This window comes from Corvus moneduloides, chromosome 5, assembly GCF_009650955.1.
Source record: "Corvus moneduloides isolate bCorMon1 chromosome 5, bCorMon1.pri, whole genome shotgun sequence".
In the NCBI taxonomy this organism is placed as follows: domain Eukaryota; kingdom Metazoa; phylum Chordata; class Aves; order Passeriformes; family Corvidae; genus Corvus; species Corvus moneduloides.
In genome coordinates, this window is record NC_045480.1 from 70,294,329 (window position 1) to 70,311,263 (window position 16,935).

The window sequence follows — 16,935 nt, forward strand, 5'->3', positions numbered from 1 at the left end:
GCTCAGTATTAAATTTAAAAAGCCAACCCAAGACAGCGGTACAAACTACAGAACCAAAAGACTGGATTCTTACATACCGAGGCCTGTTATATATGAATGTGAGAGAAAAAAGGTTTCCTGAAGCTCCTTCTGATTTTTCCCAAAATTCTGAACTGTGCTCTGTGTGTATATATATAAAAATATACAAACACACATGCTCCAAATCTCAGTATGTGCAGGAAGCTTAAGTAAAGTTTCCTTTAATGTAATTTATAAAAGGTATTTTGAATGTTTCAATACACACGTAAGAACACCCACATATACAAGTAGTCTACAATTTTCTTCTGAAATTAATGAAGTTCTGAGTGGTTACAAACAATCTACAATAGAAGATCTTTTTTTCCCATTACCCAATAGTCTTAATTTGTATCCCCTTATTAACAGGTCTAATACTGAGCATACACACTAATTTCTTTTGTGACTCTTTAGATAATGATTGATAAAAATATTTCAGAACAAAGCAGCCAATCCATTTTTTCTCCTTTATAATCCCCGTTTCAGAAATACAGCTGACACTGTTATTAAAAAAATAAGATACATATAATTACCCAGGTCTTCCCCATTTCCTCCTGCTGCCTTGCATTGAGACCAGTGAATAATCTGCTTTGGTGCATCTTCTGGAGACACAGCTGTGCCATCTGGGTTAGCATAAAATAGCAGCAATGGCTGGAAGTGACACCGAATGCACCTGGACACCACATCTTTCCATTTTGTTCCAATCTAAGAAAAAAACCAGCAAACTAAAACCCCAGAACTTTATCAACAGTGCTGAACCCAAATATGGAAAGAGTAATTCATTAAGCAAGTGACACCAAATGCCTAATTCCAAATGTACATGAAGATACAACATTTTAGCACAGTGGTTTACAGAAATTGCAACAAAAAGATAGAACTAGTTCTACATGGGCTAACAATCAGATCATCACTCCTATGGATACAGCTGGCAGTATCTTCCTTTCTTTAAAAGAAGTACAAATTCAACAATAGACAAGTGCATGAGCATTCTGAAACACTCAGCATTTGTACGGCACAGCCATAAAGCACTGAAATAAATTCTAAAGGTCATTTTAAAAAAACTGACTTACGAAACTGAAGGTTTGTTAAAATAAGAAAGTTGATTTGACTTTCTTCAACATTGGTGTCAGAAGAATGCTCTCCAGAAAAGATCCCAAAATTTGGTAGGAGTACAGCCAATATTTACCTCTTTTACATTAGCATCATCAAACAGCACCCATTTGCAGCTCTTGGTGTGAAAGGCAAAGGCACAGTAATGTCGGCTCGTGTAGCAAATCATTCCCACTAGAAAAAGCTCACTGTTTTTGGCATTTTCATCTGTAACCCTATAAAACAGCTGTAAAAATGATTACATATTTTAAAACGTGTAAAACACAGCCTCAATTTCCTGACCTACTACTGGCATTTCACCAAGGCAGCTGGTATTTAATGTCCTGTTGTATTACACAATTTTTCCTGAGTATAAATACTGATTTTTGCACTTGCTACATCTATTTTAACTTTTTTTTTTTTTTTGCATACTTGAAAGAGTAAAATATTCATGCTCTGGAATAATTCCACAGTGTCAAACTGAAAATGATATTCCTAGATTTTCAACCAGGAAGTCTCCTACATTAATCATCGTACTTAAGGACAAAACACTTCCAATGGCACTTTTTCCTCTCAGAGAAACTACATTAAGCAGCACATCATAAAGAACAGTAAAAGTAGAAAAACTTTATATAAACATATAAACTTTTTATAAAGTTAAGTTGTGCTTATAAAAAATACATATGAATATTTCTATTTTGTATACATTCTCATATACGTAAAAGAAAAAGTAAAATTAAATTCTAGAAAAAGCAAAAAGTAAGCTTTAGGTCAGATACCCCCGGAAGATAAAGCTGTGTTGCCAGATTCCGCATAACCTCTTCTGTCAGATCAGAGTGTTCTGAATCCCAGACTAAACCGATGGTTACAATCTCAGGACAATTCATAAGAACACGACGAATTTTTATTTTTTGACCACAATTACTCTAGAAAAAAGGAAACAAAAACCATGATGGGAGGGAAAACAAAAGTGTTTAAAAACTGGATGTCCAAAGGTGAGTCACTACACAAGAATTAGTTCAACAAAACAACTCTGCAATGTCTTTAATTCCAAAATTTAGTTACGGTGTTTGTTTCTAACAATTTAAGGATAACATTCTTCATCATAAAAACACTTTGATGAAGACTACAGCTTAACTTCTAATCACCACCTTAAAGCAGAAATCTCTATAACTGGAGCAATAAAATATAACTTCAAGGGCTTTGTTCACCCTAAGCTTGCTGCTCTGAAACAGCAACACGTAACCCTGCTTTTAGAGGAATACTTCTAGCCTGATTTAATATCCTAAAAATTTCGCCTTTGTATCCTAAAGTAATGTAACATTTTTGTTTACTTACAGGACACTTTCTGTAGTCATCAGCAGTATTTGCTGCCTGCAGCAATTCTGCAAACATTTCCGGCTTGAGACGTTCATGTCTCTCCATCATTTTTTCTACTTCATTACTGCAAAAAGTAAATTGCATAACTATGGGTCTCCCTTCTAAAGAGTAACAGGTTTCAGTCAACTCTCAATTAACTATGTTGTATAACTAAAAAGAAAACACACAGTGGTAAAACAGTAGTGATACAAACGTTTTTGTCGAGCTCTCTCTACATCTTGCTTTTGAAATCCAAATGCTATTTTTGGACAGTATCTCAAAAATGTGTTGCAACAAAAAGAATACACATTCATTTTTAGCGCTTAAAAGCCTTCTCTGGCATGCTTTGCATAATATTAGAAGGGTGTACATAGAAAAGTAAGTAACAAGAATAAAGCTCTTACCACAGGGCTGTGGTGGAAATGTAACGCACAAATTCCGTAAAAGGCAACGGATCTGATGATGCTCCACAACTGCGACACACACACTACAAAAATAAAAATACTTTGGATTTTATTTACTCAGGACAGAGAAAACAAGGTATTTGTTAAAGCAATCAAATGAAGGTCTGACCTGCTCATACAGCGTCATAGCAAACTTCTGGTGAGAAATACAGGATTTTGAAGTGCACATATCTGTTTCACTGTTTGGCACTAAGTGAAAATGAATCCTCTCAAGGATATTTTCCTAAAAAGAAATAATAATAGAAATGTAAACTGAACTGATGAAGTCAAAACACACAAGGAACACTACAATTTAATACTCCAACTACGCCCCTTGGCTCCCTATGACTGCAATGAGTTTGTCCCCTGAATCAGCAAGGCCATTTTTTCCTTTTGCCAAAAATACCAGAGGTAATGGGAAGAAGTGAATCTATTCAGGTAGATCAGACAGATGATTAGTTCAGGAGTCCAAATGCATTTTGCATAGATGGAGCAGTGATAAGAGGCTCTCTTTCATGACTGCAAGATCTCAAACAGCCTCTTTCAGGAGTTCTCCACTGGATTTTCCTACGTATGTGAAGAAAAAATCTAGCAGGTAACAATTAATTTGGGGATAGTCCCAAAGGATGTCCAAAGCTGAAAGGAACCAAAGCAGCACTCGTATTTTCTGCCCCTCAGATCTGTGTCTGAAGGTTAATACTGGAGGTGTTCAAGGCGAACATTTTCATTGTCTAACACAGGACCTCTTAGGAAGGTCCCTTTACCAGAGTTCCATGCCATCTCAAGTTACCTTTAAAGGCCACAATCCGTGGCTTATGTCTTCCAATAAGACACTTCACTGAAGCAGAAGGTAACTACAGCAAGATCTTAAAGTACTCATTCACTCTTGGGTAAGAAAATAGAAATCTCTTCTGCAGCAAAATTCAGCAATGAGCTGGCCAGTTGTAACACACTGTATCTCAACAGCCAGTGATTCAATACTTGGAGGAACAGACTATATATTCAAATCCATAGGTGCTTCTCCTGATAACCTTTCTCTCCATCACAACACTTCTAGTAGTGATTCAGAGTTCACCATCCTCACCAACCTCCTGCTCTGCCTGAGCTACAGAGTTAAGGGAGGAAAACATGGAACAAATGCAAGGGTCCTCCATCTCCCTTACCTGACACTTACTCCATGTGTCTATTGCCCTAAATTGGCACAAAGAAACTCAGCAGGATTATATTATTTGAATCCTACCCATGAGCCTGGAACGACCAAACCCACTAAACGAACATATTTCTACTCAACTCTCACAAAGAACACTTACAAAGCACTCTGCTGCATCATCCATGAATCCCAGCTGGAAACGCTGCTCATCCTTGAAGCTTTCTGCGAGGGCATGTCTCATGTTATCTGACGGGAGGGCTTTTTCTCGACTGTGTTGGAACTGTGAAAAGATTGCCTAGGAAGAAATGTAATGATTACTTAGCTTCATTAGTCACTTGGCTAGACATCGTGGTTCTATACAAATACATAATTTCTTGCATAAATATGTAAAATATTTATATTTATAATGCTTACAGACCCATATACCTTTCATAATTACTGTTTTTTCTTCAAATTACTATGCTTCTGTGTTTTGCTACTGATTCCTCTATAAGAAGTTATTGTACCAAACTGAACACTGAACCTGTAGAACAACAACATACAGGATATAAAACTACCAGTGATTGACTTGTGCTCCCAGAAGAAACACAAGCCCTGTTCTGTATATAACTATATAGCTTTTTTAATTTGGCCACTGGAATAGCAGTTCATCCATATGTATCTCATGTTTACAGAGGTGTGTATTTCTTAGGGCATAATGTAATACCATTCATGATTCACTATATAATGTAATATTTACTACTTAGGAGGGGAGTATATTTTTATTAAAATTATGGATATGCAAAACCTCCCATAAACAAGATAGAATGCCGATAATCCTTGCTATGAAACTAGCTCAGTGCTGAATCAGTGCACATAAAACAAGAGGAAAGGTCAATATCTGCAGTTCTGGAACATGATAATAAATTGCACTTGGTTTTTAATTCATTTCCCAGAAGAGAGAGTTGGCTGCTACTTTTCTTTTTGGCAGAAATACCCATCCAAGTGAGCTCATGATTTAGCAAGTAAGGGAGGTTGATTCTGAAAAGAACTGAAAGTTAAAAGCTATTAAATGAATTACAGATTTGCAGATATTTAAAGGTGTATTCCCAAGTCAAGAATTCTAAGTCAAACTTTAAGGAGAGCTGAAGAGACTAAAGACAAAGCAAGTCAGGAGAAGCCATGTAAAATATAAATAAGAATATGCATTCTTCACATAGACTTCCTGTGGTTAAAATCTGTTAGATAGAAAGCAAAGATATAACAGATAAGCAAAGTTTCAGTGCTAACAAAAAGTAGTGTTTTAACCATGATGCATTCCAGGGGGTCTCTCAAATATTTGATCTTCCCTCTCAAAACAAAAAGCATGGACTACGGACAAAAATTCAGCCACTATCTCCATGTAAACATTCAAAATGAAGTTTTTAACAGCTCTGCTTTGAAAACATTTATCCCTTCCCATTTTGGCTGCTAGGTCATTTTTTGGTATGAAACATAGCTTTATATGTCCTGCTAAAAAAAAAAAAACAAAAACCAAACCAGTACAGATAAGCAGTTATGCACATAGGTATGCTCAGTTTAGTGGCCTGCATAGTCAAAGTCCCAGAATTTATTAGCTGTGCTTTTAGTTTATAGGAGAGGCTGACACAGATAAAATATCCTTCATTGTTGAACAGGTAAGAAGGGTTAAAATAGCCCAAGACCACCAAAAAAACGCAACCCAGCCAAAAAAACCCACCCAAGTCACAAACAAGTCACTGTTTATCTTCATCCAGTGTATATATTGCATGGAAATGAAAACGTTCAAGATTCTGAACACAGAACAAACAGAATTACTCAACCAGCACCTCTAAAGAGCCAAGAAAGCAAAAGCAGTGGAGTACAGAACAGCTGGGGACAGATACTTCCAAATGAATTAACTACTCTTTTTTGAGGTCAGTACATGGAATTAAAGATCACAACTACACAGTTAAAAAAAATCCCACTCTAACCAACTCCAGGATAGGCAGAAACACCACTTTGTATCAGTACTCTTGGGAGTACAGCATTCATTCTACCAAAATGGGAAGATGTCAGCCCAGACAATGAAAGACATCCAGGCACAGTGAGCCATTGGGGTAAATTACACAAGATGCATCAGGGGAGTAACGAATCCCTCAAAAACAGATACTTGAACAAATAAGAAAATCCCAACGTTCTAAGTTACAGCAGCCTCGTGAAGCAGCTGAAGGTAGTGTATGGCTTTGGAAGGTGACTTAAAGTGATGCAAAACCTAAAGTAAAGCTGTCACCCTAAAACAGAAACAAGATTTAATCTGAAAACTCTTGGTATGCCCAAGCTATGGGTCAGCACTTTTTGTACTGAGAAAATCAAGTGCTTGGCACACAAAACCACCCTTATGCATTTTTTCATTAGGAATTTTATCACTTATCAGACGGTAATATAATTATTGTAAAGAAAAAAACACACATATATTCAAACACTGTGGGAAAGACCAAAAGCAGACGTATGCAAATAAAAGAGGAATATCTCCAAGAGGCAGCTAGAAATTTTAAAAGACAACATAACTCATTTGAACTGACAGAAGTTTTATGTTTAAGCAGACTAGAATTAGGGTACTGTAAAATTTCTTCTTTAAATACAAGAACATATTTCTGTTACAAACACCTGTTAAAAACTACCTTAAATTTAAATTGCTCGTTTACACAAGAATTCCTCAGTCACCCAGGAATAGGTATGATACAGACACAAATCAAAAAATAATGATTTAAATTATTTTTCCCTCATTTTGAAATATGGTTCTTCCAGAATTTTTTATTTACCTTTAAAGCACAAAATATGCAGGCATCTCCTTGACACACGTGTCCAGTTAAACCTCTTAAACTTCGTCGAAATATGTCAAGTTGCCATAATACCTACAAAAATAAAGAAAAAATAAGTCATCAGTTCTGAAGGTTCTTCGTTTAACACAACATACAGTAGATTTTAATTGTTTTCTAATTTCACATCACATACAACTTAAGTACCAATACTGCTGCAAGAATTCTGGTTTTTTTCTGTTAGTTTGGTAAATTGAGGAGGCAGAAATGAAAGCTTTACATTCACCATTTAAGATTCAGATCTGTCTTTTAAATTTTGAAACAATGTAAAGAAAGAAAGAGCTGAAGTACTCTCAAGGAAACAAGCAGCAAAGCTAAACTCTGTACAGGGATTGTAGCAGTTTTCTTAAAGCTCTACATAAGAGTTATGTCTATACTACATTCTTATGGCCTCTTACTAAAATGATTGCTGAACTACATTTGTTTTTCCATAGATCAAAATAATCCTGGTGCTTAAACAGGTATGTTTCTACCTCTTATTTGTGTAAATACCCTGCAAAAAGGTAGTAACAGCTTGGCTACACTACACTGCTTTCAATATCTAACGTCTTGGGTACATACAAAGTAGTTCAGAAAGTTGTCCATGGAAAAAATAAAAATACAACCCCTAAAAATGAGTTGTCAAGAGGCACAGTAAGACAACAGCTGCAAATCCCGGGGGGAGAAGATATTCCTATCTATAAATACAAAAGCTAAAATGAATTAGGATGTATTGGAAAATGAAAGTCCAAAGCTCAGTACTGAAGGTTGAGCACAGGTTAAAAAAAAAAGAAACACATTCCTCCTTGTAAAAGGGCAGTCACCAACCATCTGCCACCGTTTGATAAACAGCACTGGGTTGTGAAGTTGTAGGATTGTCTGAAACTAGAACTAAAAATTACTTAGGGCTTCATTTTAGGGCACCTAAGTGAAAATAGCAGAACTGCATGAGAATATTAGGTCATGCTACTCCCACTGCATGCAAAACAGCAAATACTCTACTAAAACTACAGTACATTTTTAATTTAAATACATATATATAGATACCATACACACCACATAGCTATACCTTTCATATCTCCTAGGTTTAAATCTGTGCCATTTTAAAGTCATCCAATTTTTAGGAAGTCTACGCCTCTATTAAGCCCTCTGCCAGTTTGAGAAGTAATTCTGTACAATTTAAAAACATTCAGGTCCAAAATCTGAGCACTACAAAAACTACCTTGTTATAAAGAGAATTCCAAGTCATGTTTCTTTGGTAGCAAGTGTATCTCCTACTCTAATTCCACAAATCTTTCCTAAGATTAGAATCAAAGCTCTCACTATATGTGCATGTTCTGATATACCCCAGTATCATAGGTTCAGGTGCTAATTCTGAGAAAATGATATTTTAATAAAAATAGTGTCCTATTCAATACAAGTAGTAATGGTTGCCCCACACAAAAAAAAGTCATGTAAATTTTTGCTATGTTTGACAGAAATGCTACTTCTAAAATTCAAGCAGAAAGTTTTAAAGTTTTGACTCCTACATTTTCAAATACAAAAGGGAAGTTTTTCAGATATTCCTGATACATGCAAATAAAATTCTGTGCAAAATTAAGTATTTAATACTCTCAATTCCTTAAAATTAAATGCTTAATAAAATTACCTTCACACAGTGTCTTCTTCCTACAATTGCCATTTTTGTTTCCCCCACACACTTTGGAAAGTCTGTTCAAAAAATGTTTAATAGATGAAGTCTTCTCTTACCTGAACAGCACTATTAAGAAAGCAGCTGTTTTGTCCAGGTTCGTTTAATAAGCCTTTTGTAGGGGCCAGGGACAGGATACTTCCAGGCTGATAAACTTTTCCAAGGTTACCCCCAGGTTTTCTTAGGAATTTCACCCATGCCATTATTTTTTAGAGTTTATAATCGCAATGTTCACGCTTAAATATTTAAGGATATGATGGGTGCAAGGCAAAGAAGGTGGTTCTACAATAATATTTCTAAAGTCATGCCATTCCATTCAACTCTGTGCAGTAGTAACCATCCACGGACTTAAGTCCACTCTCCATGAGCAGCTGTCAGCCATCCATCAGGATCAGTCTCCCAGTAAAAATAAGCTGAAGAAAGTTTTTAACCCTCAGTCTTAAAAAAAAAAAGATAAATAAAGGTGTCCAGTTTAACGTTAAAACATGTTAAAAGTCATTAGAATAAAAGTTCTTATTAAGCACGTTGCACAGTAACTGACTTCCTCCAGGGATATCAATAAAGTATTACTATAAATCATTAGTTGTATTATATTGAATGTTATATATATATATCACTGAACTGGAAAGTTCTTTTCAGGTGTTATACTCCTGTTCTCTCATTTTGTTCCATGTTCTTTTTACTTCTAACTGTAACCCATGAAATATATTCCAGTTTAGAAGACTCCATGTTTATTTCATTCTCTTTCCAGTGAACCTGAAATAAGAAAAAACAGAAAGTATTAAAAGAAAAATCAAAAATGCTAAAGACCTAAATTAGAAAAGAGATCATGGCTAAAACAACCTCTAAATCTAAAGGCAGATGAAATAGCCAGGAAAGATGAGAAGAAAAAATCACCACCTAAAAATTGTTTCTAAAGTGGAAAAATTAAGTTATTTTATCTATCATAATTTATTATCTTCTAAGTTTTTATACATCTCTAAAGACCAAAATAAAATTGCTGTAAAGGTTCTCCTAATAATCTGCAACAGCTTATAAAAAGATCATATAATACACAAGATATTCAATCTTTAAATCTCCAAGTCTGCTAAAAACATGACCAAGAAACAAATACTTTTATTCAACACTCGAAAACCTAAGTTGGTTTTGATTTCAGTTCTATAGACGGATTGTCAGCTAGTACTCAGCTTTCAGAAGTTTGTTCTACCTACTAAACACTACATAAATATGTCATTAACCTGGCTGCATTCTCAAAGCAACCAGAAAAACAGTGCTAACAGCAAAGCAAGAACATTCTGGCTGCTGCCCTAATAACCAATTCCAAGATTTTCAAACTTCAACAATAAGGGTTATTTCTCCAGTTCTTGAAGGAGCATGTTTAAAGTTAAATGACTCAATTTTCAGAACATCCCCACAACCACATGTAAATCCCAAGCAGTGATCCTCTCACAACAATGGATTATTTTGCCAGTTTGGCATTACTACATCACCCACACAAACATTTGAAGGAATGGCACAGAAGAGAATGAATTTAAATAAATCAAAGTAATTAGGGTTGCATATGTGGGAAAGAAAGAAAGAAAGAAAAAAAAAAAAGGGTGAAATTTGGGCCTCGTTTCAACTGTGAGATTCATCTTAGATTTCACAAGCATGTGAGATACTGAAGACATATCAATATACTTCAAAACCTGCAGCTTCTCACTACAATTTTTTCTACTGTGTAAACCTTCCAAGATTGATGAGGAGCATTAAAAAACAAAAAAAGAATTGTGTAGTTGGAATACTGTATAAACTGGAAGAGAACTTTGCTCAGCTCAGAACAAGAAACGCCACATTCACAGAAAACCATTCTACAGCTCTTTAACACAGTACAGCTGGGCTATGTTGCTTTCAAAAACACCTGCAGGAAGTCTTGCACCCCTAAAACCAGTCCCCTTTATTTAAGAGAAATATTGGTACTTGCTTGTGTTTAAAAATAAAATCAATAACTGGAACCTAACCAAAACTCTCTTTTGCCCCATGAATAATCAGATGAGTTCTGTTTGTTTACTGATGTTCCTGTATCTCACCCGTAAGTAATTTGATTTAATAATACTGGAGATAGTAAGTGCGATTTGTGGCAGCACTGAGCAAGAAGTCTGAAATCTAACTGGAAACTGACCTTGACAGAACATCATGTAACAATTTTGTTTTCTTTATATTCACTTCAATAAACCCAGAAAGAGGAAATGAAAAGAGACTGTAGCTGGAAATGTGTATCAGTTTCAGATCTTATTAGAAATGCACATGTTGTTTTGGAAACAAGAGTTCATCCGGAACAATTTAAGATAATGACAAAGAGCATTCATTTACTAAGAACTTAGAGGAAGTAATTTTCTCTTGCATTTCAGGGATGCCCTAGAACTAACACTCCATGCACCAAGCATTTAGCTGTTAGGCTAGGTCTCAGGAAAAGTTATAATGATTCCCTGCAAGAATTTAATTAAAAAATGTTTCTGGATTAGCTCTGTGTTACTGTCCCATTGCATTAAAATGCTTCCTGTTTAATTTCACGTCCACAAAGTCGTTAGTACAAATAATTCCATCTATCACACAATCTTAATCTAATAAATTACAGAACACATTCGTTGCACAGTTTTCATACGTAGAAGTTCCACTGCACCTTTTTTCTCCACTGCATCAAATACTAAGGTGCATGGCTTCTCCTTCATTAGTAAGAGGGGCACTGTAGATGAGCCTTCCAATGGTGCCATAAGCAATGGGATTAATTTGTCATCACAGCCTCTCCCTAAGGTGACAAAGTCTATAGTAGCATCTTGTTTTGAAATTTACATTGTACAAATATCTCAGTTTTGATTTGAAAAAAACCCCAAAACAGCAAGAATATTATTCCTCTGCTGACAAGCCTACCCCCATCACAGATGGTTCCATAAACCAGAGAAGTGCTGCTGCTGATTCAGTTTTGCCTGCTTCACCTCCCACGAGTTTGGTCGAACTTTTAGGTGACTGGGACTTGGACCAGACTCCCATAGCCTAAATTCAAGTCAATAGCATTATAATTAGGACCTGAAGACTTCTTCCTTGTCTGTGGTAAGCCAGTGTTGCTAAGGGCACTGAAGCATTTATTAACCAGCAGGGTTTACCAGTTCTTTTTAAGTTCTTGGCTTGACAAAGGTGTGAGTGGCAGAGTACAGAGCATCAGTCAGTTGCGGATGCCCCATCCCCGGAAGGGTTCAAGGCCAGGTTGGATGGTGCTCTGAGCAACCTGGTCTAGTAAAAGGTGTCCCTCCCCATGGCACAGGGTTTGGACCACGATGATCTTTAAGGTCCCTTCCAACCCAAGCCATTTTGTGACTGAACCATACTGAGTCTTCAATAAGTGCAATCTTTTAGGAAAAGAGTTATTTCACACAGGGTTACTGACATGCTACAGAAGATTTTTAGCAGCTGAGAGTTAAAGGAATACTCTTGCCCTTCAGACTACAGGAATTGATTTTGGACAACTGTTCTCAGTTGTCTCAAAGACACTAAACAAGGGATATAAGCTCTCAAACCAATGTCTATTTACCAGCCTAACTCCTTCTACCTTGCCCAATTTCAGTCACTGTTCTTCAGTCACGAGTAATCTCATCAAGCACTTGGCTACCCTTAGTCGTGCAGCCTTACAAGACAAAATACATGCCTGTCAAAAATTTCTGGCACTTGCCTTTACAGCTTTCAGAACAACAAACCCACTTGTCAGCAGAACTGCACGTTATCACCTGTTTGGTTGGTACACCCCAGCACGTAACTGCGGCTGGCACAGACTCCTCAGTGTAAGAAGCAGTGTCACTGACGGAGCTTAGGAATCAGTGTAGGAGATATTTTGCCTAAACAATCACTTTCTACAAGCACATTTGGGTTTAAGCATCTTTGATATCCATTTAGATAAAACTGATGAGATAAACAGTTGGCTCTGTGAACACTGGAACTACCAATGCCTGGGCTCCTGATAATTTTCTGTCTCATGGCTGAGTTCTTGCAGTTTTCTCCCCATTTGGGGCATAAGCCAACTTTGCTCCCCACATCATCTTACAAGGTCTCCCTTCCAGCCAGCTGCCTCTTTTCATGCACTTTCTAAGTACATAATCATCTTTGAGGCTTCTATCCCTTCTGTCAAATTGAGTGGAAACCAGCCAATAAGTTCAAAAGTTGTTGACTGCTTCTATCCCTGAAATTTGGCTGAAGAATAGTTATTTACATCTTCTCAGCTTCACTTTGCAACTGCTCACAGTGTGTTGCACAAATTAGTAATGGCAAACCTTTCTCATGCCCAGTGCTGGGGTTACTTTTAAACCACACAGCTTTTTGCTTCTGCTTGCAGTTCATGCCTCTGTGCTGAGCCTGGCAACCCCACCCAACAGTCTGACAATTCTGGAAAATCAATTCCTAAACTGATGTAACTTAGGAATTTAGACACAAGACAACAAAAATTGTGAAGGAACAGTGTTGAAATATATTATGAGAGAATAAAGCTATGATGGGAAACCACTAAAGATCTCTGCAACTAGCCAATATTATTAGGACTGGTGTTACTGTCTCCTCCTTAACAGAGTGAAATTCATCAAAAATTCAACAACTTGCAACTGCAAGAATTTGAGTGTTTTCCTCAGCTCAAAAGGTTGTCATTTAAAATTGCCAATTTTTGTCAACAGAACAAAAATCTGATTTGTATTGTGACAGTGCTGGAGGTTGTAATGATTTTTCCCTACATTTAAAAAAAGAAATAAATAAACAGTGAAGCTGCTTTAAAAATGTAGAAAAAGACCAAAATTCGAAAGGAGTGATCTCTTACGCCCACCTCAATGAGGCTGAATCTTAATTTGTTTGGTCCCTGCACAGATCCTGTCCCCTTCCACCTTTAGGCCCCCATTAAATATATTTGTCAACAGATTTCATGCACCATAAGATACATGTACACTTTTAGTAGCCACCAGTCTCTGTCTTTGGAAATCATGCTATTCACTTCAAAAGCTGTCACAGAAATATGTTTACAGGAATGCAAATTCTCACTATTTTAAACATCAGAGAGGGAGAAAACTTCATTAATAGCACTTACTTGCAGCACACCCAAGATGAAATGAGCAACACTACAAGAAAAGGCCAATACCAGTAGTATATGATCACTGGCTGGTATTGGTCTGACACATTCTTTCTCCTTTGGTTACTGACTCAAAAGTCCCCAAGACAGCAAAGGAATATTTGATGGTATCTCCTCTAGAAATTCTTCCAAACAATCCCTGAAGATTTTAAACCCAGACCTTTTCTATTTGCAAGATTCTATTGTCTCTTCTCGAGCCCTTGCCTATTTAGCTGTCCCTCCTATGCCAAACCACTGCTCCTGCACGTCACACTTCTCTGTATCCTTCCAGGACAGAGAACCAGAAGCATAGATGCTATCCCAGATGGCTTTTGTATAAGTGCACAGTTTTTTCTTTAAGCTGTTCCAATAAAAACTTTCCTGTTTGCATCAAAACCAAAACAACAGGTTCACAGCTCAGCCTCCCTCATCTGTTAAAAGAGAAACCGACTTCAGAAATAGCTACGATGGGAACTCTGAGTAAAGATCTTAAAGAACACAAATTCCCGGCCCAGGACACGGGCCAGCATTTACAGTGAATCATCACACAGACACTACGGAGAAGATTTTTATTTCTTCATCTTCCTACAGCTTTACACGTGATTTTTTCAAAGACTACAATGTACTCTTTCCTGAGCCTCAGAAAGATAGAACGTATCTTTACAGTGATAATTTTCACACTTGCCCTTTTATCTCTGATTAATTGCCTTGCCTTTCAGCTGTTTGATCATTAACAGAAGTGCAAAATACCAAGTTCTGCTCTTTCTTGAAAAGCTTTCTGATTTCTTAAGTCACCGGGAAAAAACGACATAACTGAGTTACAAGGAATGGTAACATGAGCATCATCTTTAAACCCACGCATATTTTATAGGCTTGACCAAAAAAAGAGAATGTTTTAACGTCTGAATCACTACACTTCATGTATTTCTTCATGAACGAATCCTGTACAAGCCTTCCTACAAACATTTCACTCAGCCTACACATCTACAATCCTGATCCAGCCTCAACCCATCATCACTTAACCTGGCCCCAACAAACTCCAACTTGTTTCTGCTTAAATCATGAAGTTTCTGAAGAATTCTGTGCATGGGTTTTGCTCCCATCACTACACCCCTCAGTGACTAAACTGTTTTACTCTATCAAGAGGCATTGACCAAGAAAAAAAACCCAAGTGCTGCTACCGATACCTTGGAACGCGGAGTAACCAAAACATATGATAGTGCCAATACCCTGTCGCACACCCAAATGATTTTGTCAGTAGCACATCATGCACACTGTATGGCCAAAAAATATTCTGCACTAATAAGGCTTGATATGTAAGTCAAGTGCATATTTTTTGTGTTTTTACTGTCAACATACCACGGGTCAAGAATAATAACTTTTTATACAAGTAATTTGATGCTTAAAAAAAATAACCAGTAAATACCTCTTACTTTATAACAATTTGTTAGGGCAAGAAGGGATTATTTACCATTTGACAAGGCTAATTTATAGTCAGATTATAACATGAGGTCTCACTATTTTGACACCAAAAAACACCCATTCATTCTATAAGAAAAGAGCAGGTAATCATAAAATCAGTCAAGGGATTTTCCATTGCCTTGGGGTGGAAGGGGATACTGCATCATCAATCAGGCATAATACTGTTTGCACGATTAAGTTGTTGTTCTTAAAATAATGCTAGTAGCTTCAAAGTTAAGAAAGCTTAAGTGGTTTGGTGGTTTTGGTGGGAGATTGCATGTGCAAAATAAAGCACTAAGTAGAGATATGTAAAACTCACACTTATTCCGGGAAGGGAAAAAAATCCACATTGAGACAACAAGTCATGGTTCCTCTGAAAAGCTATTTTTGAAATATTTGCATTGAAAACCGAAGTAAGGGATATAGGTAAACTTAGACCAGATGCTAAGCAGGTGATTTGCATACACTTACATACATCTACCCACACGCCTCTGAAACTCCATCTGTACGAACACACAGCAAACAACTCTGCCTCCAAAACGCTGCAAACTGATTAAATTTCAAACAAACCTGTACAAACTACCTGTACTGGCATTTCCTGTTCCAGACAGCCTCTGGAAACACAGCTGGAGAGCTCGCTGGTGGGCATGGAACGGGCGCGTTGAACATTAACCGCGCACCCCGGCTCGCTCGGAGCCCTCACCGCCGCTCGCGGGGTCCCCGCTCCAGCTCCGCGCCCCTCCGCTTACACAACGCGCGGGGGCAAAGCTGCCCGCGGCCCCGGAGCTGCCGCTGACCCCCACCCACGCAGCCCCGGCGGGGATTTAACTCCAGCCGGGAGGAGGTGGCGGTCCCGTCCCCCGGCGCTCCGTCCCCACCTCGACACTGCGGCCGCCTCCCCCGCCGGCACCGCGGCCACAACCGTGCCCAATCCCCAGCCCGAGCCAACCTCTGCCCACTGCAATTTACACCCTGCCCGACCCGCCGCTCAGCCCCTATCCCACCCCCGGCTCAGTCCCCGCAGACCCCCGGCTCACCCGGCGGCTCCTCGCGCAGCTCCTCTCCCGCCCCCTCCCGGCGGCAACTCCAGGCGCGGCCCCGCCCTCACGGCAACTTTTGCTTCCCCCGCTTCCCGCTCCTCCTTCGCGCTCCCCTCCCCGGCCCGGCACCGTCGCGCCTGCGCAGTGAGGCGGCCGCCTGGACGCTTTCCTAGCGCGGTATCCCGGATATTCCCGAGCCAGGGGAGGGAGAGACGGAGAGAGAGGCGGGGCGGGGGGGAGAAGCGATTGGAGCGTTGGCCGCGCCTTCCGCCGGCGCGCGTGCGCGGTGAGCGCGCGGGAAGGGGCGCGAGGCTGGGGGCCGCCTGAGGGGCTGCGGTGGCGCCTGAGGCGGTGGGGCGGGAGCGGGATCGGGATCGGATCCGCGCGTCCTGCCGGAGGTGCAGGGGGAGCCGCGGCGAGGTAAGGGGCTGTCACAACGCCGCTTCTCCCTCCCCGCCTGGTCACTGTTCGAGGGCACAGCCGTCCTCGATTTAAAGGGCGTAGTGGGTGCCCCTCAGGTACTCAGGTTTGGAGTTCACAACCCGTTAAAATGAGCGCGGCGGCGCTTGTTTTTTCCAGCAATTGTTTTCCAGTTCTCATTCCAGGATATCTGGCTGTGCACATTGGCTTTCCTTGAGATGCCCATGGAATAGCACTGGCAGAGAGTGGCTTGTGAGCCAAACCCCATACAAG

At 38.9% G+C, this 16,935-nt stretch overlaps 1 protein-coding gene across 2 annotated transcripts in view; it reads right to left on the reverse strand.

The window, feature by feature from the left end:
• Positions 1–16,341, reverse strand: part of USP53 (ubiquitin specific peptidase 53) — a 30,009-nt gene extending 13,668 nt beyond the window's left edge. Inside the window, exons 1-10 of one of the 2 annotated variants that reach the window (XM_032108720.1) lie at positions 16,240–16,341; positions 8,682–9,378; positions 6,897–6,989; positions 4,256–4,390; positions 3,076–3,189; positions 2,907–2,989; positions 2,482–2,587; positions 1,923–2,069; positions 1,241–1,390; positions 588–759 (exon numbers count right to left, since the gene is read on the reverse strand). In XM_032108720.1, the coding sequence (XP_031964611.1) occupies positions 588–759; positions 1,241–1,390; positions 1,923–2,069; positions 2,482–2,587; positions 2,907–2,989; positions 3,076–3,189; positions 4,256–4,390; positions 6,897–6,989; positions 8,682–8,825 (1,144 nt within the window). In that variant the 5' untranslated portion in view covers positions 8,826–9,378; positions 16,240–16,341. Of the gene's footprint in view, positions 1–587; positions 760–1,240; positions 1,391–1,922; positions 2,070–2,481; positions 2,588–2,906; positions 2,990–3,075; positions 3,190–4,255; positions 4,391–6,896; positions 6,990–8,681; positions 9,379–15,785; positions 15,926–16,239 lie in introns of those variants that run through there. The other variant, XM_032108721.1, reaches the window with a different exon arrangement.
• Between the last annotated feature and the right edge of the window lie 594 nt (positions 16,342–16,935).